At 46.4% G+C, this 25356-nt stretch overlaps 2 protein-coding genes across 4 annotated transcripts in view; both read left to right on the forward strand.

The window, feature by feature from the left end:
- PODXL2 (podocalyxin like 2) overlaps positions 1–10076 on the forward strand; it is a 43414-nt gene extending 33338 nt beyond the window's left edge. The window contains exons 5-8 of the mRNA XM_054036081.1: positions 1752–1908; positions 3750–3811; positions 5889–6068; positions 6729–10076. Coding sequence (XP_053892056.1) covers positions 1752–1908; positions 3750–3811; positions 5889–6068; positions 6729–6938 — 609 coding nt within the window. The 3' untranslated portion in view covers positions 6939–10076. The remainder of the gene's footprint in view (positions 1–1751; positions 1909–3749; positions 3812–5888; positions 6069–6728) is intronic.
- A 9852-nt stretch (positions 10077–19928) lies between these two features.
- The window catches only part of ABTB1 (ankyrin repeat and BTB domain containing 1), a 43833-nt gene continuing 38405 nt past the window's right edge, over positions 19929–25356 (forward strand). For all 3 annotated transcript variants that reach the window (XM_054033859.1, XM_054033860.1, XM_054033861.1), the window contains exon 1: positions 19929–20114. Coding sequence is in view for 1 of the 3 variants with exons in the window: in XM_054033861.1 (XP_053889836.1) it covers positions 20059–20114 (56 nt within the window). In the remaining 2 variants the exon portion in view is untranslated. The remainder of the gene's footprint in view (positions 20115–25356) is intronic.

Raw genomic sequence — 25356 nt, forward strand, 5'->3', positions numbered from 1 at the left:
CAGTGGAAGTAGACAGGCTGGCTTCCCTTGAGTATATCAGTTTTGCTTTCTGGCTCCTGTACACTAGGTCCCTGCTGGGTTTTGTTTGGGTTTTCAATGCTGCAGGAGTGTGTTTGCATTTTTAAGCGATTTATTGATATATTTTAAATTAGTTTAGAAAAAACATGCAGATATTTCTGTTTGTTTTAAGGGCCTGATGCTATGACGTGCTGAGCATCAATGGGCACCTCTCAGCATCTTGCAAGATTGGGCCCGAGGATTCTGTACCCGTTACCACAAACACACATTTACCAAGATCTCCATTGTAGACCCAAGTTGGCTTGGTCCCTTTATCCTTCTAATGGGGTCTAAGTGCCCAGTCTCTATTTGGGCAAAACTCTCATTGACGTCTGTGGGAGTTTTGCCTGAGTAAGGACTGCAGGATTGGACCTAACAATGATGCATGTCCATTCAGGGCCCTGCCTCCATTCACAGAACCTGAAGTCTCTCTAGCACTGCGAGTTATCCTTTTGCTGGATTAAAACTATGTCATGGCCGCCGTCTTTTCAGCCAAGGAGAACTGCCTGGGCTGTCGGGGCCTCTTCTGTCTCATTTGCTTCCGTTACTTTAAATATTCTCTCCCCCGCTACTTGCGTCCCCCCCCCCCCCGTTCTTCTCAGGCTGAGCGTGCTACCCCTCCCTTCAGCATCCCCAGGCCCCTGCTGAGCCATAGATGGTGGTTGTGTCACAATGCGGAGAGCTGGCCACTAGGACAGTGATGGCTGCATGGCCCCTGTGCATGGTTCTGAGCAGGAGGCCCCTGCGGTAAAGTTGTGGAGCAGTTTCCCACCCGTGCCCTCTTCCCATGCCTCTCCTGACTGGCTGCATACGCTCCCTCAGCTGAAATCCATAACCCTCGCCTGATGAGACATGGCACTGATGGGCTCTTGTGATTCAGGCCTGAGTCCTAGGTGTCTTTTCCAATTAGGCCATTCACTGCTCAGGCCTGTGCCTGCCCTGAGCACTTGGGATTGCCATGGCAACCAGGAGCGCCAGCATTTATTAATCATCCGGGTGGCCTTTGGGTTGGCATGGCAACTGCAGACAAGAATAGAAACACAGGAGTGGGAAAGTGGCAGAGGAGCTGCCAGGCAATGGCACATGTCAGGCAGAGCTGGGCCCCCCTGACCCGGTGCCGGGTGCTGGGAGAATTGAGGCCTTCCCTTCAGATCTGGCACTTTTTCTTGGCTTCTGAAACAATTTTACTTTAGGCTAAGAAAACAGCTCTGCACATGGGAGTGATTCTGGGATCCCTGCCTGCTGCAGGGAGGGGCTCAGTTGAGACTGGAGGATGCTACAAAGACAAACTCAAAGTGAGGGTACAGGTTAGGACAGAGGTGCTTCAGCACAACTATGTGGGCCAGGACTGGACTGAAAGGAGACGCTGTGATTCTTGATTGAAGAGCTACTGCAGATCTGGACGTGGAACAAGCACATTGATGGTTTGCTTTCAGAAGTGCTAAATTGACTTAATTTACACGTACATTTAAACCATCCCTCAAGCCTATATGGTTCCCTTCCCACCACCCACAAAATAATCCCACCAACGGCCCCATTCAGCCCTGCTGTAAACAGGTCTAACTCCATTGAAGTCAGTGGCATTGCACTCACTTACACCAAGTCTTCATTTGTCCCTGGTTTTCCACTCCACTGGTTTTACTCTACCTTGCCACGAAGTAGGGTAAGATGCTCTTCAACGTTCCTTGTTGCAGGAGGAGTTTCGGCTGGAGAAGGGTCCCCAGCTGCTGGCTCTGGTGGAGGATGCCTTCTCCAGGCAGACAGATGGACTGCAGGCCCAGTGGCTGATCTCTCTGAGCAAACCCAATGAGAATGACAAGCACCTGCTAATGACCTTGGCAGGGGAGCAGGGTAAGTGTTGGTAAAAAAGCGGAGTGGTGGTGGGAGAACTGGGAAGAGGTGTATCTGGCTTCAAGATTGTTTTCCAGTGGAGATTTCCAGTGATGCTGGAAAGCGCTTTCTCTGCCCTGTTACCCCCAATTTTTCTCCTGGTTATAGTGACATAATCTCTCCTGCTATACAGTACAATGCTGCCTCTGTTAGCTATATCTGGTGATTGCAGGCTTGTCGGTGTGTACATAGAGTATAAGCCTCTTTCCCACCACACACCATGTTACCTCCCATGTACAGTCCTGCGGTGGTTTTCCCTCTTGCTAGTCACATCAGATTCCAGCTTCTCCTCCTGACCTTCAAGACTCTGCTCTCATCTTTCTCCTCCCTTCACTCCTTCAGGGCCTCCTGCTTCACCCCCTCCCTTTTTATCCTTGCACACATTCATCTTTGTGCATTTTTTCCCATGCTTGCCTCTGTGTCTCCCTCCCTCTTCTGCTGCAGAAGGTGAGATCGTCTGCTTTTTGTTCAGATCTGCAGAGCCTGCCAATGCTACCCAGTGAGGGTTAGAAGAACTATTGCGTGTCCATTGAAAAGCAGTCCCAATGGGAACATTCCAATCAGCTGGGGCTGTCTCTGTTCTGTAGTCTGTTTAGGGTATAGGCTTGATGGGGAAGGCCCTATAACTGTGAATCATAGAATAGAATATCAGGGTTGGAAGGGACCTCAGGAGGTCATCTAGTCTAACCCCCTGCTCAAATCAGGACCAATCCCCAACTAAATCCCCAACTGGCCCCCTCAAGGATTGAACTCACAACCCTGGGCTTAGCAGGCCAATGCCAGGGCAAGTAAGAAGTAATATTATAAAATGCACCACAGATGTTGGGAAATAATGTTGATACTTAAGAGGTATCTTCTACGTGCTTGTTTAAATTAGTGTGTTTCTCCCAACACTGTGGACCATGCCATGTACCATTAAAAGGCTCTTGTAAGCACATGCGGCCCTAATGTAAACCTTTCTTTCTAGTGGAGGGGATCCCCTTGGGAACGAGAAGCTGGGCTGTGTAATGCTAGTAGCACAGCCAGGCTGGGCAACTGTCAGAAATGGAGTTCTGTGCCCAGTTAGGAACCCTGGAATCGTCAAGGGCTGAATCATTTTCTGCTGTGAAGAATGAGGCTCTTGTTAGGTTCCCTCTCTGTTGCTGGACCGAACTGAAGAGGCATCTGGAGAGGGAACAATTCTCCTTGGTCTCTAAATCCTACTGACAGGTGATGCTTTTCTGGCTTGCCAGCTTGGAGAGTATCCTGTGAGCTATGTGGGAAGGAAGCCACTTGGGGGCCACTCAGTGATGGCTAGTGACTCCCTAGCAGGGAGGCTTTTGCAGATTTCTTTCTGCCAGGAACAAAGTTGTTGCAATATGCCTCCTGACAGTCAATTGTGTCATGCCTGGTAGGCTGCCTTGCTAGGGATCCCTGCAGAGCACAACACATGTCCTTAAGGATGCTGCAGGTCAGGAGAGAGGTGTATTGACAGAGCTGAGTAAGCATTCAGGAGTAGCAAGTGCTGCAAGTCAGGGTTGAAATGCATTAGCGGAGGTATGTGTGAGTAGCACAGTGCTTAGCCCCATGATTTTTGGATTCCAGTTAGTCCACACTTTCAATCACACTTGCATGCACCCGGAATTCCTGGCCAAACATTGCTTTTACCGCATAAAATAGTTTGTAAACTAATAAAACGTGTGTCCCCTTCTCCTCCACATCCTGCCCTGGAATTCCCAGGGAATGCTGATGTGCTGAATGCGTGAACCAAAGCAGAGCATGTAGGGCTGACCGCTTCTGTCTGGTTCTCCTCCTCTCACCAGGTGTCGTCCCTACAAAAGATGTCCTGATGGCACTGGGGTATGTTCAGAGGAGCTTAGCCGAGGTAAGAACCTGTCTGCTTAACCTACAGGCTGAAGGCAGCCAGTGTAATTAAAATGGGATCATGCTTCAGTCTAAGGGGGCTCTGAACCCTTCATAAGCAAATTGCCAGAACCCCCTATTCCCTCCCTGATGACTGCAGAATGATCAGATGTCAGTTCCCATTAAGAGTGACTGGCTATGGGGTCATCTGCTGTCTCTGGAAGGCTTCTTTGAAGTTGCTGTCCACACTTCGGGGATCCTGCATAGACCAATCCCTTCCCTGCTCCCCACACCACCATCTGCCAGGATGGGTTGCAGATTTTGTCTGTAGGATTTTTTTATAGAAAGATGAGACCTGAGATCTGTCCAGCTCCCCATATTGTCCACTTAGAGCTCTTCTTGCCAGTAGTTGCTCAGCCTCTGCTGAACAGTCCCGGTGAGTTCCCGCACTGGGCAGAATGCCCTCCAGGGTTTCTCAGCCCTCTGTTTCCTAGGGAAGAGTCAGACCAGAATGTGTTGGCAGATGCATGTCTTCTCCTAACCTAACAACCCAGTGCAGCTAGACAAAGCAAAATAAGTGCTCAATGTGGTATTGATTGGCTTACACCAGAGAAAGTGCTAAAAGCCCTATAAGGGGCATTGCTGAAATTGTGTAAACAAGGTACTAGCACCCTGAACTGTCCTTTCCATGGAAAACATGGGAGGAGACTTCAAGGCTTGCTTGGTGTTGTTTGAGAGAACAATAAAGCTACCTGCAGAGATCTTACACAACCTATATTGTACCTCAGCACCTGTAATTCTTTCTCCAGCCGTATCAATAATGAAACAGACTCTTTATCACAGAGACGTTGTGTAATCATAAGCTTGGAAGAAAGAGGGAGGACATTCTTTTACACTCTTCATATATACTATTGAATTGATACATAACCTTTTTGAAATCTGCCAAGTCACTGAGACCAATCAGCAATGTTCAGCTTCGTTTGCTGACATGCCGTTTCTAGCAGGCAAAGTTTGGTTTTGTTTTTTAAAGTTTTGGTATCATGCTTGTCTGCAGTGTGTGGCCTGGGGGAGTGATCACAGGACAGGGAGTCGGGAAATCCAGTGTTCTAATCCCAACTATGACACTGACCTGCCATTGTGACTGTGGGCAAGACCCTTAACCTGGGTTTCTCCCTTGTAAAGTGGGGCCTTTCCTGCCACCAAGGAGTTTTGTAGATTGAAGTGAGTCTTAATGTGCTAAGATCATTTCTGTGAACACTCCATAGGTGTGTCTACACTGCAGTGGGGAGCAAACCTCCCAGCCCGGGTAGGCAGAGTTGGGTGGGCTGCACGAGTCTCCACCTGAGCCACACCTTCCACACGGCTATTTTTAGCGTGCTAGCTCGAATGCTGCTAGCACCAGTCTGTCTGCCCGGGATGGGAGGCTCGCTCCCAGCTATAATTTAGAGACCCCATGTGTCTGATTGGCCTCTATAATATTCAGTATCCCATGTAGAAGCTGGTGGAGTGGGTCACTCGCGTAGGAACAGAACGCCAGTCTTCCATGGAAGGAGGTTTTTATCCAAAACTTTATTCCTGCCCTCCTGTGAGCCCAAGTTAGAGCAAAAGAAACAGCAGGTTGGTGCTTAAACATGTAACGCCCCACCCCAGGTTACACTCAGCTGAGTGAGTAGTTCTGCCTCCCCCACAGGCTTTCCTCCCCTTTGCCCGCTAGGTAGCTGTTTCTAGAGCATTTCCTCCCTCTGATTGGCCTTGAGCCACAGCCCCTGCCTTGCTACCCCACTCTGCACACCTATGTGAGCCCAGAGCAGGGATTAACACCTGGTGTGCTGGTTTCTTCCCACTGTCACTCCCTAGAAGGAAGATGTTATGACCTCATGGTGGAAGATTTGTAGATAGTATTAGACTGAGATGTGCTTCCTTCCTTCCAACTGTGCAGCACAATCCCAGAGCGGATCCCACCAGTCTAGCTCTTGTCCCTGTTGGTCACAGTGAGCCTGTGCACACTGCCAGAGCTCTGGGATTCTGCACAGGACAGTGACTGCAGCTCCATTAACCCCCAAGTGGTTGAGCATGCCTTACTTTTCGGTTAATTTTAGATTGGCATCCAGAACTACTCAACCACCACAAGCTGCCAGTCACGGCCCAGCCAGACCCACAGCGACTATGGGAAACTCTTTGTGGTGCTGGTCATCATTGGTTCCATCTGTGCCATCATCATCATCATGGGGCTTATCTACAATTGCTGGCAGAGGCGCCTGCCCAAGATGAAGAACATGGTGAGCACATGGAGGGTGGGGGAAGACATCTGGACTTGGCTCTTATCCCTTAGGATGGAAGGAGTGGTTCCTTCTCCATGTCCATCTTTCTAGATGAGTTTGGTAGAAGCACCTGGACCAGATCACCATGGGTCAATGGCCGTGTCCAGATTAGAATTTGGGACCCTGATAGTGTTCTCTTATTGGATCTAACCCAATAGCATGAAGCATAGCCTGAAGTGGGCCAGATCCAGCTCAAAGAGTTCTTCAGTGCAGTCACCTCCATCTTTAATATGAAGGTGCTGCCTGCAGATCCCAGCATGCCATGCTTCATCTTGGTTCAAGCAGCCTGAGTGCATTGCATGCTGGCAACAATGTTATCCACCATAATTTACCCCTTGATATTAAAGTTATGACTTCAGGTGGCTCCATTTTATATAGAATAGGTGCAGCCTTTGGGCTCCTGGCATGTGCCACCTCCTTTCCACCACGAGGGCTAGTTGACCTTCACATGGGGCCATGAACAAACTCCACCCAGTCCTGTTCCCATGAAAACAATGGCAAAAATCTCCATTGACTTGAACAGGAGCAAGATCTGGCCCTGGCCTTGCGCCTCTACAGCATCGGGATCTTTTCTCAGTTTCTGTGTCCCATCCTGCCTCCTCCTCCTCCCCCTTCCAGTCACACGGCGAGGAGCTGCGCTTTGTGGAGAACGGCTGCCATGACAACCCCACCTTGGACGTGGCCAGTGACAGCCAGTCGGAGATGCAGGAGAAGAAGACCAGTGTGAATGGCGGAGGTGCCATCAATGGCCCCGACGGCTGGGATGTCCTGATCACCAAGCGGGCGAGTGAGGACGCAGGTGTCTTTGAGGAAGATACACATCTTTAAAAAGAGAAACAGCTTAAATATATGTCTATCCTATCTTGACTTAAGGACTGTGAGGTGAGGGGCAGCTTCTCAGGAACCTCTTATAGGGCTTGGGACAGAGCGACTCTTTCTTGTTGTGGTCCTGAGGCTGCGTCCGAATCCTGGAGCGAGAAGGGTCACTGTGAGTGGAGGGAGGCGGGTGGGGCACTGGGGTATGTATGTGTATGTGTCTTTTGCTATCAGTAGCGCCAATGCTTTTTTCATCACTTTTAAATGCACTTACTTAGCTCTCCGGTTGCGGTTGAGAATGGCTGGGTTTGAGAAATAAAATGATGAGGCTAAGATGGATTCCAAGTGACTGGGGAGTCAACTCACACTGGGTGCCCAGCAGGGAGATGGCAGGCCAGACCCTGACCTCACTGGCTCCTGGAGCTGGAATCAGAATCTGTCCCAGCAGGTGCAATAGGAAAATCTGTGTCTTGTTCTGGATCTGGGAAGCAAAGATTCAGTTGATGTCCTGGGCAGAGAGTTTGCATTCTGTGCATGTATGAAGGTCAGATATTCTCTAGTGCCCTTGCTTTAGCTTCTGATGGGATGGGCTGTTGTGTTGTTCAGATGAAAACATTTTCCTGTGAGCTCTCACCTCTGCCTAATACCCCCAATCCCTTTTCGGTTCCACAAGCACCACGTTGAACCTGAAAAGTTTGAGCACTTTAACCTAGCCTGGTTTGGCTGGATGATTGCAGAGAATTCAGTGCTGCACTGCAGAGCCTCTGCTGGTACATCAGTGTGGGGTGGGAATTCACCTGAAAAGGACAATTACCTGCCTCCTGGCAGCTTGGGAGGTCACATCAGCAAAAGGATCCCTTGTCTAAATCACAGAGTAGGAGGCCTTTTCTGCTCCTATCCCATTTTCCATGGTTGTGGCCTCCAGCTGTGGTTGATCTTGTGAGATGAACATACAGAGCAGCTAGGACATCTTAATGAAAGAAAATAAGATCCAGAGACTGAAAACTTCCCCCTTCCATTTGGGACCTTACCAGATCTGTTTCAAGGGAGAAGATTCTAGTCTCACTCACATCGGTATAAAGCAGGAGTAACTCCACTGAAGTTATTGCATTTAAACTAGTATAAAAGTCAATGTGAGGTCAGAATCAAGCCTAAAAACACGCATACGAGTGCTTCTCAGGCATGCCTTGGGCAAACCTTAAGGCCCCATCTCCCTGAGGATGTGATAAAATGAACTTGAACATTCATAACTATGCTCCCAGCTCTGCCTAAATCATGATGCTCAAAATTACTGCTCTTTAGTTTGAAATGTTTTGTCCCTTTTTTTCTCCTCGTTGTTTCATGGACTTGGGTCCAAAATAAATACATAAGAAATTCCCCTCTTCACCCTGTTTTGCATATCTCCATTTTCAGGCTAGCTGTCTGCCTGCGGCAAGATGCTATTAAAGTTTGGTCTTTAAGGGAATAACTATACAAAAAGATCCAAATGTATTTAATGAGGATTAGCAATTAACTTGTAATTCAAATCTATCTATCTATCTATCTATCTATCTATCTATCTATCTATCTATGTCTGTAGGATGCTCATCACTGATATCAGAGTGCTGAAAGTGAGGATATAAATGATCTTGTTAATACAGATTCCTTTTTGCATAGCATCTTCCATACAAACTGACTCCCAAATCAACTGAATTGAATAATGCAGGACTATAATCAGTTTATGTTATGGAATCAAGAACCACTATGTTTAAAATGCTTTGAGGTTCTTCAGGCTGAAGAGATGCTATATAAAATGTAAGACATTATATGGTGAATAAATAAAACATTGAGTTCAGTTATGTGTTTATACTGCACCTAGCACAATGGGGCTAACCTGCCTGTGGCCTTTAAGCAGCCCACAGTATAATATTAATAATATAGCCACTAATCCTTATTAAATATGTTTAATATTCAGTAGCTACTATAAAAAATCATATTAAATCAAACATGGATTAGGACACCCACACAAAATACATTTTTCCTTTGTTGGTTTCCCTCACTTGTTACTTCAGTGCTGGGCTGCTTTGCCACTTTTGTTTCATATCCTCTCACCATGTACAGAGACAGCAGAGAGCTGGTCAGCTAATACTCAAGTCCAATGGTGACATAAGTCACCATTTGTTGAGATGGCAGGGAGCCACCAAACTTTAAATTGTTAAAGGTTTGTCATCGAGGCTTATTAATTAGCAGCTCTAGCTGTGAAAGCTGCCAGCTACCAAGCTCTGGTGGCTTGCTACTCCAGTTCCTTATGGTTAGAGTAGCACCATGATTGTATCTCAGGAGGCAAATTCTGAGGTTTAGGAGCTCTCCAAACGTCTAGATTTCAGAGTAGCAGCCGTGTTAGTCTGTATCCGCAAAAAGAAGAACAGGAGTACTTGTGGCACCTTAGAGACTAACAAATGCTCTAATAAATTTGTTAGTCTCTAAGGTGCCACAAGTACTCCTGTTCTTCTTTCTCCAAACGTCTAGAGTGGTCTTTGGATGTCTGTCACAGTGGCCAGATCACTTGCTTCGGAAGCGTCTCAGAGGAGGTGTGGCTTGGCTTTGGAATCCCAGCTTGTCTCCAAAGGTCTTGTGGCTGATAGCATTTTACTATTAAAACTGAGAAATTTTTAAAATTTACCTTCCCCACTTAATTTACTATTTGCATTTGGCTGATCTTGGGGGGGGGTGAAACTTCATGCATCAGTTACACTGCATGGGCCTGATCCTGTAATCCTTCCATGAGCAAAGAGCTCTTATTGACATCCATGTGCAGGATTTGGCCGTGTATTCCTAGTCAGTTTTACTCTGGGTCTTGTGTTTTGGGTTTCTAATGCTGCAAAGGGAGATTTAAAGGAAGAAAAGAAACATTTGTTTTTTTTTAATTGATTATTTGTTTAAATCATGGAAACTTTTCTGTTCATATAATTTTGTCACACTTCTATTTTTACCGTAAACCCTCAGTGTTGGGCACCAAACTGGACAGAGGATAAGTTGACAGTTGAAAAACTTACTTCGCATTCAGTAAGGTTTCTTTGTAGTCCTGTCTGCCACGTATTAGGTTACACTGACACCTGGTGGCTTCTGGTAGTTATAGGTTAAATGAATAAAAAGGACAGTTTTCTCTTACCTGTGAATGCTCGTTTTTCCTGTGATTTTTATTAGCACTTTCAATTGATAACCCACTCACATCTTATTGATACTCTGTAGCTGTTGAAATCACTTGTGATCAGAGGGTTCGGTATGAGGTGAAGTGAGACAAATGCTATGTAAGCACACCCCTGCTTTACCTCTGCAAAGCAACAGGGAGCTGATCTATTGTTCTTTGGGGTCACAGTGCAGAATTCTGAGCTGAGATCTATAGACAGCAGTAGATGTTGCAGTACACCACAGGACACATACTCATAAATGAGATGCATCTGCATGGAAATAAAGGAGGTTTTTAAAATAGCTGTCTCTGGTGGTGAACAGCATACATGAAGAAAAGATGTGAGTTGGTGCTTGACTGGAGTGATGGGTAAGTAGGAAGGAAGAAAGAAGAATGGCTATCCAGAAACATAATGAGCTACAGCCTGTATATTTGGTGGGGTAAAATCTAATTTGGGGGCGGGGAGTCAAAGTACAGGCCTCTAGCCAAATGTAGGCCAGGGGTGTCTGGAATGGGACCTGCGGCCACCATGTTGTTTAAGCTAGAGATGAAACCAAATGGATCAAGATGTATGCTAAGACTTGTCATAGCTATAGGCTACATCTCTAGGTGTAGAGTGCGGGGAAGGTATCCAGTAGTGACAGGGCCGGCTCCAGGGTTTTGGCCGCCCCAAGCAGCCAACACCACCCCCCCCCCCCAAAAAAAAAGCCACGATCGTGATCTAAAAAAAGCTGCGATCGCGATCTGCTGCGGCAATTCGGCGGGAGGTCCTTCACTCCCAGGCGGAGTGAGGGACCATCCGCTGAATTGCCGCCGAATACCTGGACCTGCCGCCCCTCTCCGGAGCGGCCGCCCCAAGCACCTGCTTGAGAAGCTGGTGCCTGGAGCCGGCCCTGAGTAGTGAGCCAGCAATTATAGTTTGTAAATTGCCTTGAGAACCCTCTGGATGAACAATGCTGCGTAAAACGTAGGGATATTATTATAGAAGTTATTAGAATGATTATTTTGAGAGCAACAATGGATCATTTTTACCCTTTGCTGCTTGTTCTCTGTGGCAATAACCTGTGTCCTGTCCACAGACAAAGTTCCCGGCAATACAGCAGCAAGAGTTTCTCCTGTGCAATGGGTTGGGGTTCATGGGCCTGACTTTCAAAGGTGCTGAGCACCCTCAGCTCCCATTGCATCAGTGGGAGCAGTGTGTGCTCATCACCACTGAAAATTGGGCCAACAGCCTCTAGCTTAGACAGCAGTGAGTGTTCTCAAATTCATTGTTCCTGCTGGACTTGGCTGAAGCAAGCCACCCTTTGTATTTGTTGGGGCCGTGGCTGAAGAAAGCTTACGCTTGGTCTACACTGAAAAGTTATATTGGCACGGCTACATCAGCCAGGGGTGTAAAAAACCTAAACCACCACACCCCTCTGTGAGCAACACAGCCATGCCAACAGATCCCTCCCTTCCCCCCCCCCCGCCCCCCAGACACAGCTATGTTGACAAAAGAGGGTTTCCATCAACACAGCTGGCTTTGCTGGGGGAAGTGGTGTTCCTACACTGACAGAAAAACTATTGTTGGTGTAGCCTGTACCTCCAGTATGGGGCTATGCCAATATAGCTATGCCAATATGGTGTCTGTAATGTAGACACACCCTGAGAAGCCCTTGGGGCTGACCCTTAAATGGGCAGGATTGTGGCGGTGATTTGTTTATTTATTAAACACAATAAAAATACCTTCCGGGTGTCTGAACACTTAGAAGGGTGTGAGAATCCATGTTTGATCACCCCGGCTTCAACTGGCTTCTGTTGCATCTGCATACAGACATTTACATACACCCGTTGTCTTTACAAAAAATAAAGCTACCCAAATCTTAGTTCCTCTAAGCTGAAACGATTGTTACATTAACTAACCCTCAAAGCTAGGTACACTGTTTCTGCTCTTTGATCCTTTTTATTCAAAGGCTTGGCTTCTAGGGGATAGGGTGGGAAGATACCTACTGGACCATCCAGTCTAACTCTCATGCCTCAAACACAAATATATGGCTCTGTCCATACAACTTTGCCTGGAACGCCTCTCATCCTATAATTCCTTCACCAGGCAAAGGGATTTTCCTATCTGCTCTGCCACATGGCTTGGAAGGTCTGACTTAAGGGGGTCTCTGGGTGCTGGTAACATTAACCCTTTCCCTGCCTGTATTCCAGGGGATTATGATCATCTGCAGCAAATGCACAGTCTGGACTGTGGTTTGCATTGCAGCTCTCATCTCTGCTCTCCTGTGTTCTCACCATTCCACTAAATAAACTAACTTTACAATGGTTACTTCTTTGTTTTCCTTTGTTAGCTCACCCCTTCCAGCCACCCCAACACCAGAAGCTGAGAGATGCTGCTGCAATGTCTCCACCTGGTCTCTTTTTCAAGCACAGCTGTAAACTAACGTGAAGAAGATGTGGGAGTGACTTTAATTCTTGTGGGAGTGACAAACACAAAAGGTAGAGCCCAGGCCCACTACAGAGCAGAGAGGCGGCTCTTCAGCAAACCCCTCTGCGCTATTCTGCTAACACAACTTCTGCTTTGACTGCAGCATCACAGGGGGCCTGAACCTGTTCACGTAAAGATTGATATTTGTATATTGTTGGAGTGGCTTTATGGTGTGGACAGATATCTACAGGACCAGGGATTAGGATGATCCTGTAAACTCCTTTCCAAATTTATTTCAGGATTTCAAACGGGATCTCCAGAATCAGAAGGCTAATGGAGAAATCTCTGTGGGTCCCTGTCTCACTGGCCAGAATGTACATGTTGAAAATTTTTTACCAGCCACCTATTAACCAGAGGGCTAATGTTCCTAGGCAGAGTCCGGGATAAAAGATAAGGGAATGGGACACATCAACACAATCTGTGGAAATGTTCTAGTGAGAAGCCCATTCAATTTACTCCCCACCAGGTGGGAAGGGAGACGGCGTCACACTTCCTACCAGGGTGCTGTTCATGGATCCTATGCAGGGGCTCTATCTTTCATATGGGTCTCCAGCTCATAGGTGTCTGATAAACATAAAGCCTTCCTCTCCCACGGGTGGAAGTGCTGCTCTCTCAACCCCACCAATGTTCCCAGCCTCCTATCTACTGGGATGGAAGAATAACTATACTATCCTCTTCCGGCCTCCTGGCTGCTAATAAGTACAGAGTGTCTCTGCTAATCTATTGTTCCTTTAGCTGTCTGCCTATTATTCCTTACAGAGAGAGTCTATATGGCACTGCTCTTCCTCAGCCTTCAGTTTTTGGGTCATTCTTTCTCATGAATAGCTTCAGTGTCTGATCCTGCTCCGGGCTTTCTAAAGTAGCAGTTGCAGAGTGAAATTAACATAATTCTCATTAATTTCCTTGCTGCATACTGGTCTGAATATCAGAGCACTGAAACTCACCACAAAGGTGTTAACATCAAACTGATGCTTCTTGGGAAAGTTATGAGCAGGAGCAGAGACACTGCAGCTGCCTGTGTGCAGACTCAGGAAAACAGAATTCCATGGTCTCATTTGAAAGATTTTCTTCTAAACCAATGGTGCTCAACCAGGGGTACATGTACCCCTGCGGGTATACAGAGATCTTCCAGGGGGCACATCAACTCATTTAGATATTTGCCTACTTTTACATCAGGATATATAAAAAGCACTAGCAAAGTCAGTACAAACTAAAATTTCTTACAGACAATGCCTTGTTTATACTGCTCTATATACTATACACTGAAATATTAAGTACATTATTTATATTCCAATTGATTTATTTTATAATTTTATGATAAAAATGAAAAAATAAGCATTTTTTTCAGTAATAACGTGCTGTGACATTTTTTGTATTTTTAGTAGGGCTGTCAATTAATTGCAGTTAACTCATGCGATTAACAAAAAATTAATTGCAATTAAATAAATTAATTGTGATTAATGGCACTGTTAAACAATAGAATACCATTTGAAATTTATTAAATATTTTTGGATGTTTTTCTTCATTTTCAAATATATTGATTTAAATTAAAACACAGAATACAAAGCACAGAATAATAATAAGGCACAGAATACACAGTGTTCACTTTATATTATTTTTTATTACAAATATTTGCACTGTGAAAATGATAAACAAAAGAAATAGTATTTTTCAATTCATCTCATACAAGTACTGTAGTAAAATCTCTTTATCATGAAAGCGCAACTTACAAATGTAGGGTTTTTTTGTTACAGAACTGCACTCAAACAAAACAATGTAAAACTTTAGAGTCTACAAGTCCACTCAGTCCTACTTCTTGTTCAGCCAATTGCTAAGAGAAAGAAGTTTTTTTACATTTACGGGAGATAATGCTGCGCACTTCTTAATTACATCACCTGAAAGTGAGAACAGGTGTTTGCATGGCACTGTTGTAGCTGGCGTCGCAAGATATTTACGTGCCAGATGCGCTAAAGCAGTGGTTTTCAAACATTTTTTCTGGTGACCCAGTTGAAGAAAATTGTTGATGCCCGTGACTCTCAACAGAGCTGGAGATGAAGGGTTTGGGGTGTGGGAGGGGCTCAGGGCCGGGGCAGAGGGTGGGGTGCGGGGGCAAGGGCTCTGGGTTTGGAGGGGGCTCAGGGCTGGGGCAGGGGGTTGGGGTGCAGGAGGGGGTCAGGGCTCTGGGCTGGGGGTGCAGGCTCTGGGGTGGAGCTGCGGATGAGGGGTTTGGGGTGCAGGAAGGGGATCCGGGTTTAGGGGGGGCTCAGAGCTGGGGCAGGGGATTGGGGCATGGGCTTACCTCGGGTAGCTCCCGGGCAGCGGTGCAGCGGGGGTGCTAAGGCAGGCTTCGTGCCTGTCCTGGCACCGTGGACCACACTGCAGCCCGGAAGCGGCCACCAGCAGGTCTGGCTCGGTGGAGGCGCGCAAGTGGCTCCACGTGGCTCTTGCCGGCAGGCACTGCCTCCATCAGCTCCCATTGGCTGATACTGGGTCGTGACCCACAGTTTGAAAACCACTGCGCTAAAGATTCATATGCCTCTTCATGCTTTGGCCATCATTCCAGAGGACATGCCTCCATGCTGATGATGCTAGTTAAAAAAATAATGCGTTAATTAAATTAGTGACTGAACTCCTTGGGGAAGAATTCTATATCTCCTGATCTGTTTTACCCACTTATATAGTCTGGAAAGGTTGAGAGCCAATGTTCTAAATCATAAGGGCTAGATATCTTTTTTTTTAATCAAAGTTTAAATTCTATCCCACTTACAAGGGAAAGTTTCCTACTCACCACTGGCAAGTGGATTTTTCAGTTTCTGGAATAAACTGTAAAACATAGAATTTCATTGCATCTGTGGTTTTCCAAAGTTTCAGTTCATAATCATAGGGGAATCATTCTGGATCTGAACATGTGTATCACACCTCTGTGTGCATACATATTGCACATGTATGTATGTCATGTATGTTACATTGTTTATTGCTTGGCTAAAAAACAACAGAAACCCACCTGCAAATATCTGAAGGCTCGCAACATCCAGGAGCTAAAGGAATAATTTAGAAAGGCCCAGAGGCTATAACTAGGAGTGATGGAACTAAAATAAGCAAAGGAAAATGTAGACCATCATGAAACATGTCTACTAATGAGATCTAACAGAGTCTGGAACAGCGTCTTACAGGGGAAGTGGTGGATGATCCATCAAAATGGGACAGGACAAAGCACTAGAGAGTATACTGTAGAGAATGATCCTGTACTGGCCAGGGGATGGATAAACTGACCAACCTATCTACATGTTTATATGGCTCCCACACTCTTGTATCTGAGTACCTAGATCTTATCTGTCTCTAATTTCTATGATTCTATAATCAGCTTATCTACGAATGTATGTTCATTAAGGGAATTTACTAAAAGACTATGATCCCTCAGAGAAAAAGACTTTAATTAAAATGTAGGGAGACTGGCCAGCCTAAGTGCTCTGAGGAGGGAAAGCTAAACTGGAGATTAAGGCCTGGTCTAGGCACATATTTTATGACACTATCGCTGCCAACTAGGAGTGTGATTTTTTTTAACCAATATAGTTTACTCCTGGGGGAATTCTGTGCCAAAAAGAAAAAAGCCATTCTGCATGCAATATTTTCAAATTCTGTAAAATTCTGCATATTTTATTTGTCAAAATAACACAATATAATCACACCAGTTTCAATTATTTTTGGTCATTTATTTCAAAATACCTGTCAGTGAGTATGTCTGTAACAATACAGACAACAAAAAAGATTCAGGAAATGTTTTTTGACAAACAGATTTCTTACTAGTCATATTGATACAGAACGCTGAGTAATAATTCATTTAAACTACAATACAGAACCGTATTTCATGCACCCCTCAGAAGCAGTGCAAACACTTGGGGGAGTCAGGGATAATGGAGGAGCTGAGGGAGAGGGAAGTAATTGCTGGGAAGGAGCGTGGGTGTGAATTTGGAGGGGTTGTTGGGTATGGGTGGGAAAAGTATGGAAAGGTTTTTTTGGAGGGCGGGGATGAACTATTAGGGAGCTTCCCCCATGCAGACCCTGGCTGACCCCTAGCCTCTCCCATTCAGTCAGGCACATCTGCCCCTCTCCCCATGTGTCCCTGCACCCCCATGTGTCTTTTACCCCCTGTCCACGTGTCCCTCCACCCCCACTCAAACACCCACTCCCCCCTTCCCCATATAGCCCTGCACCCTCTGCCCCTGTCCCCATGTGTCTCTGTGCCCCCACTCAGCCACACCCTGTCCCTATGTGGCCCTGCACATTCTCCCCCCATCACCATGTGGCCCTGCACCTGCCTCTCCCTGTGGCCCTGCACCTCCATGCCCATTTAGCCCCTGACCCAGTCTCTCTTCCCACACTACCCCTTATGAGCCCCTGTCTGACCCTGCAGCAGACCCATGCTGTCTGTCTCCAAATAGCCCCTGTCTCCTGCCCTGGCCTGACAGGCGCTGTGAAGAAGGCACTACAGCAGTGGTTCCCAAACTTTAACAACCTGTGAACCCCTTTCACTAAAATGTCAAGTCTCACAAACCCCCTCCTAAAAATGAATATTTCCAGGGATTTTCTCCTTTATCTGAGTATAAATTACAAAAGCAGTGATCTTTGGAACTATAAAATTTGTTTTTATGACATGCTTATTACACACTATTTATTATTATTTATCATTACAGTATTTTTATTACATTATGAAATTGGCAACACTCTTCCAAGATCTCACTTCTGTAGCTTGTATCACTTTGAATAAGCCTGTTATAAGACAAGGCTCCTATGCTTCATCAAGGAGTATCGGATGTGAGACAGCATGAAGGTATTTAAGAAGCCAACTTACAGAGTTCCTCCTACACAAGCATTCAGGTCTTGAGCAGTCCAGGCAAACAACGCACGTTACAACAAAGCTTAAACTTGTTCTTCATAATATTTTAAAAACAATACTAGCTGCCTATTTCATTTTAAAAACAGCAAAAAATATCCACCTCCCTTTCCATTTCTTATAAGGAGTCTTGAAGTTGAAATCTCCTCAGTGTGATAGATATACTTGCTTTGATCTGCTTAGTTCTTGGAAGTCCAGGGGCTCCGGGCTGCTGGCCCTGTGCCGGGGTCCCTAGCGACAGCTCTGTCCGTCATTAGGGAATTTTTTCCCCAAGAATCCCCTGTAACATTTCGCGAACCCCCGTTTGGGAACCATTGCACTACAGGCTCTTTCTCTTCCCTAGCTGGCCGGTAGCTGCTGCTCTGGTCTATTGCCACAGCGCCCTCTGTTGGGCAAAAGGCAGAATTGCTGCAACTTTCCAGCCGAAGTTTTTTCTCCTGGGTTTGGAGGGGGAGGCTGCTCTGTTCTAGCACCACAGCTCCCTCTGGTGGGCAACTTTCCAGCAGAAATTTTTATCTGTGCAAAACATTAAAAATATGTGCGGCTCATTAATTATGTGCACGTGCAGTGGCGCAGAATTCCCACAGGAGTAATAGTTGCACTGGTAAAACCTCTAGCATGGACACAGTTACTGTACTCATACTAGGGCAGTGGTTCCCAAACTTTAACAATCTGTGAACCTCTTTCACAAAAATGTCAAGTCTCACAAACCCCCTCCTAAAAATGAATATTTCCAGGGATTTTCTCCTTTACCTGAGTATAAATTATAAAAGCAGTGATCTTCGAAATACACAATTTGTTTTTATGACATGATTATTACACACTATTTATTATTAATTATTATTTATCGTTACAGTATTTTTATTACATTATGAAAACGGCAACACTCTTCCAAGATCTCACTTTCGTAGTTTGTATCACTTTGAATAAGCCTGTTATAAGACAAGGCTCCTATGTTTCATCAAGGAGTATCAGATGTGAAACAGCACGAAGGTATTTAAGAAGTCAACTCAAAGAGTTCCTCCCACACAAGCATTCAGGTCTTGAGCAGTCCAGGCAAACAACGCACGTTACAACAAAGCTTAAACTTGTTCTTCATAATAATTTTAAAAACAATACTAGCTGCCTATTTCATTTTAAAAACAGCAAAAAATATCCACCTCCCTTTCCGTTTCTTATAAGGCGTCTTGAAGTTTAAATCTCCTCAGTGTGACAGATATGCTTGCTTTGATCTGCTTTGCTTTTGGAAATCCAGGGGCTCTGGGCTGCTGGCCCCGTGCTGCCCGGGGTCCCTAGGTACAGCTCTGTCCACCATTAGGGATTTTTTCCCCAAGAACCCCCTGTAACATTTCGCGAACCCCAGTTTGGGAACCACTGCACTAGGGCCTAGTCTACACTTACAAATTATGCTGACATAGCGACACCAGTCAGGGGTGTGAAAAATACACACACCCCTAGTGCTGAAGCTATGTTGACCTAACCCCCAGTGTATATGCAGCTATGTTGATGAAAGAATGCTTCTGTTGATGTAGTTATAGTAGCTCGGGGAGGTAGTGTTCCTACACTGAAGGAAAAACCCACCTCTTCTGTCTTTGTAGACTGCATTTGCACTACAGGATTATTCTGGCATAGCTCTGGGAACCTAGCTATGCCAGTGTAGTCTCTGTAGTGTAGACATACTCCTGGGTTAATTTATTCCCCTTCCCATACTAGAATAAGTTAAACCCACATAAGCACTTTTACACTGACATAACTGTGACCACACTAGGGGGAGCTGTACGGTTTAACTATAATGGTACAGTTAAAGAGAGTACAAGTTTTGGGTATCAAAGCAAAGTCAGATCTTGGGTATTGAAAGATCAACTTCGAGTGAAGCAGGATAGCTGCGGTTTATATAGACTGCAGCTATATGCCTTGTAGGAGCACAGCGCATGAGAAACCTGTATAGAGCCTTTTGGGAACATCATGTTCCTGAGCATTTACACAGAACCCCTATCTAGAATGCTGCCTGGAGCGCCTGTGTGGCATATTCTAACCCAATGAGCAGACAACTGTGTGGAGATCGAGTAGAGCCCAAATGCTCATCTAGAGCATGTCTAGAGACCACATCATGGACTAGAGCAGACCCATCCATTCCCCCATTTTCGAGAACGTCTGTGGTTCTTTACAGCTGGCTGAAGGCACGCGGGGTATGTTGTTTTAGATCCAGTACAACAGAAGGCATTCCAGAGCAATGCCCCCTCCCACGGGGCACGATATTGAGCAGAACGCTCCCAGCCCATTCTAGAGCTCGCTGCAGCCCCGCACGGTCTAGAACAAACCGGGAGGCCCCCCCCGGCCATGTTCTAGAGCGGCGTCGTTCTAGAACCGCCCGCCCCGGGACGAGGGGGTGGTTCTCGGACTCCTCGCTCCGCCCGAGCGCCGGGGCGGGACGGGGGCGGGACGCGGGGCCGGGCTTCGCGGTGTCAGCGCCCCTCCGCCCGCCGCAGTGTTTACATCCGCCGCCGCTCGCCTGCCCTGGCCTGGTCCGTCCCGTCCCTGTCCCCGGCCCGGTCCCCCAGGCAGAGCCAATGCGGCGCCGCCGCCCCTCGCCCCGGCCATGGACACCAGCGACCTGTTCACCAGCTGCAAGAAGGGGGACGTGAGCCGAGTGCGGTGAGGCTGGGCAGGGCCCGGGGCCGGAGCGGTCGGGGGAAGGGCACGGGGAGCCGGGCCTTATGGGGAGGCTGGGAAAAGGGGGTGCAGGAAACGTGGGGCTGGGACTTGGATACAGGCCAGCAGGCCGTGGGGGGGTCCAGGGATAGGGGCCTGGGGCATACGGGCCAGGTTATGGGGCCCCGAGGAGAGGGGCACGGGGCATACGGGCCAGGTTGTGGGACCCCGGGGAGTGGGGCATACAGGCCAGGTTATGGGGCCTTGGGGAGAGGGGCACGGGGCATATGAGCGAGGTTGTGGGGCCCCGGGGAGAGGGGCATACAGGCCAGGTTGTGGGGCCCCGGGGAGAGGGGCACATAGACCAGGTTGTGGGGGCCCCCAGAGAGGGGCACAGGGGATACAGACCAAAGCGTGGGGGCACTGGGAGAGGGGCCCATGGGATAAAGGCCAGGGTGCGGGGACACAGGGAGAGCGGTATGGGCCAGGGCACGGGGGACACAGGCAAGGCCTTGGGGGCACACGGAGAGGGGCAGAAGTTGGAGCTGAAGGGTAATAGGGGGAGAGGACATGGGGTGGGCAGGGCCGGGGGCGTCATAGAGAAAGAAGCGGGGAGAGGCAGCAGAAAATGGAAGGTAGGGGTTGCAAAGAGCAATAGGGAGCTGGGATTATTGGTGGCAAAGACAGCTGGAAACGGGCCAGGAGAGAGCAGTCCCGCTTGCTGCTCCCAGTAAGTTCTGCTGGTCTGTGGGATAGCTGTGAGCACCTCCCCCACATATAGAGTCAAGAGGGGGTAGGTGTGTGGCACACTCCTGTTATGTGACTTTTCACCATTCTGTAAAACCAGTATCAACTCCCTGTGCCTCTGGGAATAGGCTGGGGATCAGAGAGGTGGGAGCATTGCACAGGGAGTAGGAGGTGGCTGAGCTGAAGCAGTGGTATGATATTACTAGGCATTTCTATAATACTTCATCCCTTCAAAATGCTTTATGTGCACTAACTTCCTGACATCCTGTGAGGGAGTCAGCATCAACACTTTCCTGTTACAGCCCAGGAACTGAGGCGCAGAAAAGTTGAATACCTTGCCCAGGGTCACCCCCAGTGATTCAGTTGTACAGCTGGGGTTAGTACCCAAGAATCCTGGCTGCTAGTCCCATGCTGTCTCTGAGGTACGATGGGTAGGCAGAGGGACTTCTGAGTACTTACCCCAGGTCTGACACTGGCTCACTGTGTGACCTTGGAGAAGACATCTAATCCCTTTGGGTATGTCTCCACTGCAATAAAAGACCAGGAGCAGGGTCGCAGCTGACTCAGGCTCACAGGGCTTGGGCTGTGGGGTTATAAAATTGCAATGTAGATGTTTGGGGTCAGGCTGCAGCCCAGGCTCTGAGACCCCTTGAGGGAGTGGGTCTCACAGCATGGGCTCCAGCCCGAGCCTGAATGTGTACACTGCTATTTTTAGCCCCACAGCCTGAGCCCCCTGAACCTGAGTCAGCTGACCCAGGCTCTCAGGGTATCTCTGCACTGCAATTAAAAACCCTGCGGCTGGCTTGGGCTGTGGGGCTATTTAATTGTAGTGTAGATGTTCGGGCTCAGGCTGGGCTGCAGCCCCTGCTACAGGACCCTCCCACCTTGCAGAGTCCTAGCACCTGGGCTGCAGCCCGAGCCTGAACATCTGCATCACAATTAAACAGTCCCACAGCCAGAGCCCTGTGAGCCCGAGTCAGCTGGCATGGGTCAGCCATGTGTTTTTTAATTGCAATATAGACCTGAGACTCCATGCTGCAGGTTTTTTATCTCAGTATAGATGTACACTCTGTGTCTTACCTATTTGTATGGGCTAATACTTGCTTAGTTTCCACTGGTTTTGAGGAATGAACTGTTTGATATCTGATGAGAGGCGCTAAAGAAGATTCTAATTAAATAGATATGTCACAAAATATTAATATAGAAATATTCACATGCACAACAAAGAAGAATGGGTGTGTAAATAGAACAACTTCTTGTGATTGTGTTCTCTTTTCCAAGGAGTTCCTTGCATCTGTAACAGTGTTATCCCTGCTAGCTAGAACCAGAGTTGTGCTTCCTTTACAAAAAGTGCTCTAGGATAGTTTCCATGTAACAGTAAAGTTTGTTACCATGAGCATGTTTGACTTTCTCTCTACACCTCTCTATTTTAATAGTTTTGCTTTAATTAAATAACTCTAAAATGGACCAGGAATTTTGTAAGAGGATACTAAGAAATGTGTTCTTTCTCCTATTACACAGCATGCCATTTTCCCTTTATTACTGAATGCTCATTTAATTGGGCTGCCTAAATTTAACAGTCTGACTTTGTAATATACCAGGGGTAGGCAACCTATGGCACGCGTGCCAAAGGTGGCATGCGAACTGATTTTCAGTGGCACTCACGCTGCCCGGGTCCTGGCCACCAGTCTGGGGTGGGGCTCTGCATTATAATTTAATTTTAAATGAAGCTTCTTAAACATTTTAAAAACTTTACTTACTTTACATACAACAATAGTTTAGTTATATATTACAGACTTACATTTTAACATTTTTAGAGGGTCTCTTTCTGTATTACTGGCACGCAAAACCTTAAATTGGAGTGAATAAATGAAGACTCGGCCCACCACTTCTGAAAGGTTGCCGACCCCTGTAATATACCATTACCATGTTGCTTCCTGACTGGGTCTGTGGTCAGGAGAGTATGGGCGCTAGCATTTATGAGAATTCTTAATTTATCTAGCCCTGGATATCAGCTAGACCTCATAGCCTGAAACAGCTGATGACTTTAGATAGCAGTCAAAACACCAAGAGAGAGATGGATGCAAAGGGGAAAGTCACTTTTTAAAATTATAAACATGTTTTTCCCAAGTTGTTGGGTGTACTGTGTTTTTCTATTCTAATGTATTTGGCTTTGCTTTAGTTTGATATATTTCTTTAAAGATCAGTTTTTCCCAAGTTGTTGGGTGTACTGTGTTTTTCTATTCTAATGTATTTGGCTTAGCTTTAGTTTGATATATTTCTTTAAAGATCAAGCATCTCATCAGATCAACTGGTCCTAGTGTGCATCATTCACAAGCAACCAATCTATGGCAGCCGTTTGTAGTAGTCCTCTCTTTCTCTCCAGCTGGTCTCTTTCTAGAATAATTTCATACCAGTGCAAATATAATTTACTTTTTACTGCAATATTGGAAAATGATTATTAGGATATTTGCATGATGATCAATAACACAGTCCCATTATCTAAAGAAAAGGCTGAATATTTGCTTTGCTGATGGTATGAGTAACTCTGTGAAGCATTGGAATGTTAAATTCAAAATTATAGACTTTCAGGTCAGAAGGGAACATTGTGATGATCTAGTCTGACCTCCTGCACATTGCAGGCCACAGACCCTCACCCACCCACTGAATCTCTGGCTGAGTTACTGAAATCCTCAAATCATGATTTAAAGATTTCAAGTTACAGAGAATCCACCATTTACTCTAGTTCAAATCTGCAAGTGACCCATGCCCTATGCTTCAGAGGAAGGCAACCCCCCCTCCAGAATCTCTGCCAATCTGACCTGGGGGGAAATTGCTCAAGTCTGTTCTCCTGTAGTGAGGCAGTGTGGTCTAGGCAGGGGACCCAGAACTAGTTAGCAGACCAACATTCTTTTCTTGGCTCTGCCGCTGACCAGCTGGGAGACCTGGGGCCAGGCACTATATTACTCTGTGCCTCGGTTTCCCCTCCAGTTTTCCCTCGGTTTGTGTATTTTCATTGTAAGCTCTTTGGGGCAGGAATTGTCTCCCACTTTGTATATATATAGTGCTTAACACAATGGAGTGCTGGTCTCAGTTGGGGCCTCTAGGTGCTGCTGTAATATAAATAATGGATAATTTATTAATCTCGTGAGCAGAAACAACAACGTTCTTGTTAAATCATGTGTTATGCTTGTAAAAAAGAGAACAGGCCTTTTAATCCCCAGCAGAAACATTTGGGATGGAGAAGAGTCTGTGGTTTCTATAGCAAGCAGTTTTAAAGTCAGTTACTTTAGTTCTGAAAGTAAATCTGCTCCCTTGTACATGAAACAGTTACATAGCACAGTACCTTGTGAATCAGTTCACCCTACTGTTCAGCCTTAGACAAAACTAGAAGAGGATACGTTAATTTAAGAAGAACAGGAGTACTTGTGGCACCTTAGAGACTAACAAATTTATTAGAGCAGAAGCTTTCGTGGACTACAGCCCACTTCTTCGGATGCATATAGAATGGAACATATAATGAGGAGATATATATACACACATACAGAGAGCATAAACAGGTGGGAGTTGTCTTACCAACTCTGAGAGGCCAATTAATTAAGAGAAAAAAAACTTTTGAAGTGATAATCAAGCTAGCCGAGTACAGACAGTGTGATAAGAAGTGTGAGAGTACTTACAAGGGGAGATAGAGTCAATGTTTGTAATGGCTCAGCCATTCCCAGTCCTTATTCAAACCGGAGTTGATTGTGTCTAGTTTGCATATCAATTCTAGCTCTGCAGTCTCTCTTTGGAGTCTGTTTTTGAAGTTTTTCTGTTGTAATATAGCCACCCGCAGGTCTGTCACTGAATGACCAGACAGGTTAAAGTGTTCTCCCACTGGTTTTTGAGTATTTTGATTCCTGATGTCAGATTTGTGTCCATTAATTCTTTTGCGTAGAGACTGTCCGGTTTGGCCAATGTACATGGCAGAGGGGCATTGCTGGCACATGATGGCATATATCACATTGGTAGATGTGCAGGTGAACGAGCCCCTGATGGTATGGCTGATGTGATTAGGTCCTATGATGATGTCACTTGAATAGATATGTGGACAGAGTTGGCATCGGGGTTTGTTACAAGGATAGGTTCCTGGGTTAGTGGTTTTGTTCAGTGATGTGTGGTTGCTGGTGAGTATTTGCTTTAGGTTGGGGGGTTGTCTGTAAGCGAGGACAGGTCTGTCTCCCAAGATCTGTGAGAGTAAAGGATCATCTTTCAGGATAGGTTGTAGATCTCTGATGATGCGCTGGAGAGGTTTTAGTTGGGGGCTGAAGGTGACAGCTAGTGGTGTTCTGTTATTTTCTTTGTTGGGCCTGTCTTGTAGGAGGTGTTACTCTGAAACTTGTTAATTTAAGAGCCAGGCTCAGCTGGAGAGCAAAGGAAGCATTCTGTACTGTTACCAGCTCTCATGACGCTTTGCCTTCCTTGCTTACTGTAATGATAAATAATGATAAATCCATAG

The sequence above is a fragment of the Malaclemys terrapin genome, chromosome 7 (genome assembly GCF_027887155.1).
Source record: "Malaclemys terrapin pileata isolate rMalTer1 chromosome 7, rMalTer1.hap1, whole genome shotgun sequence".
NCBI lineage: Eukaryota > Metazoa > Chordata > Testudines > Emydidae > Malaclemys > Malaclemys terrapin.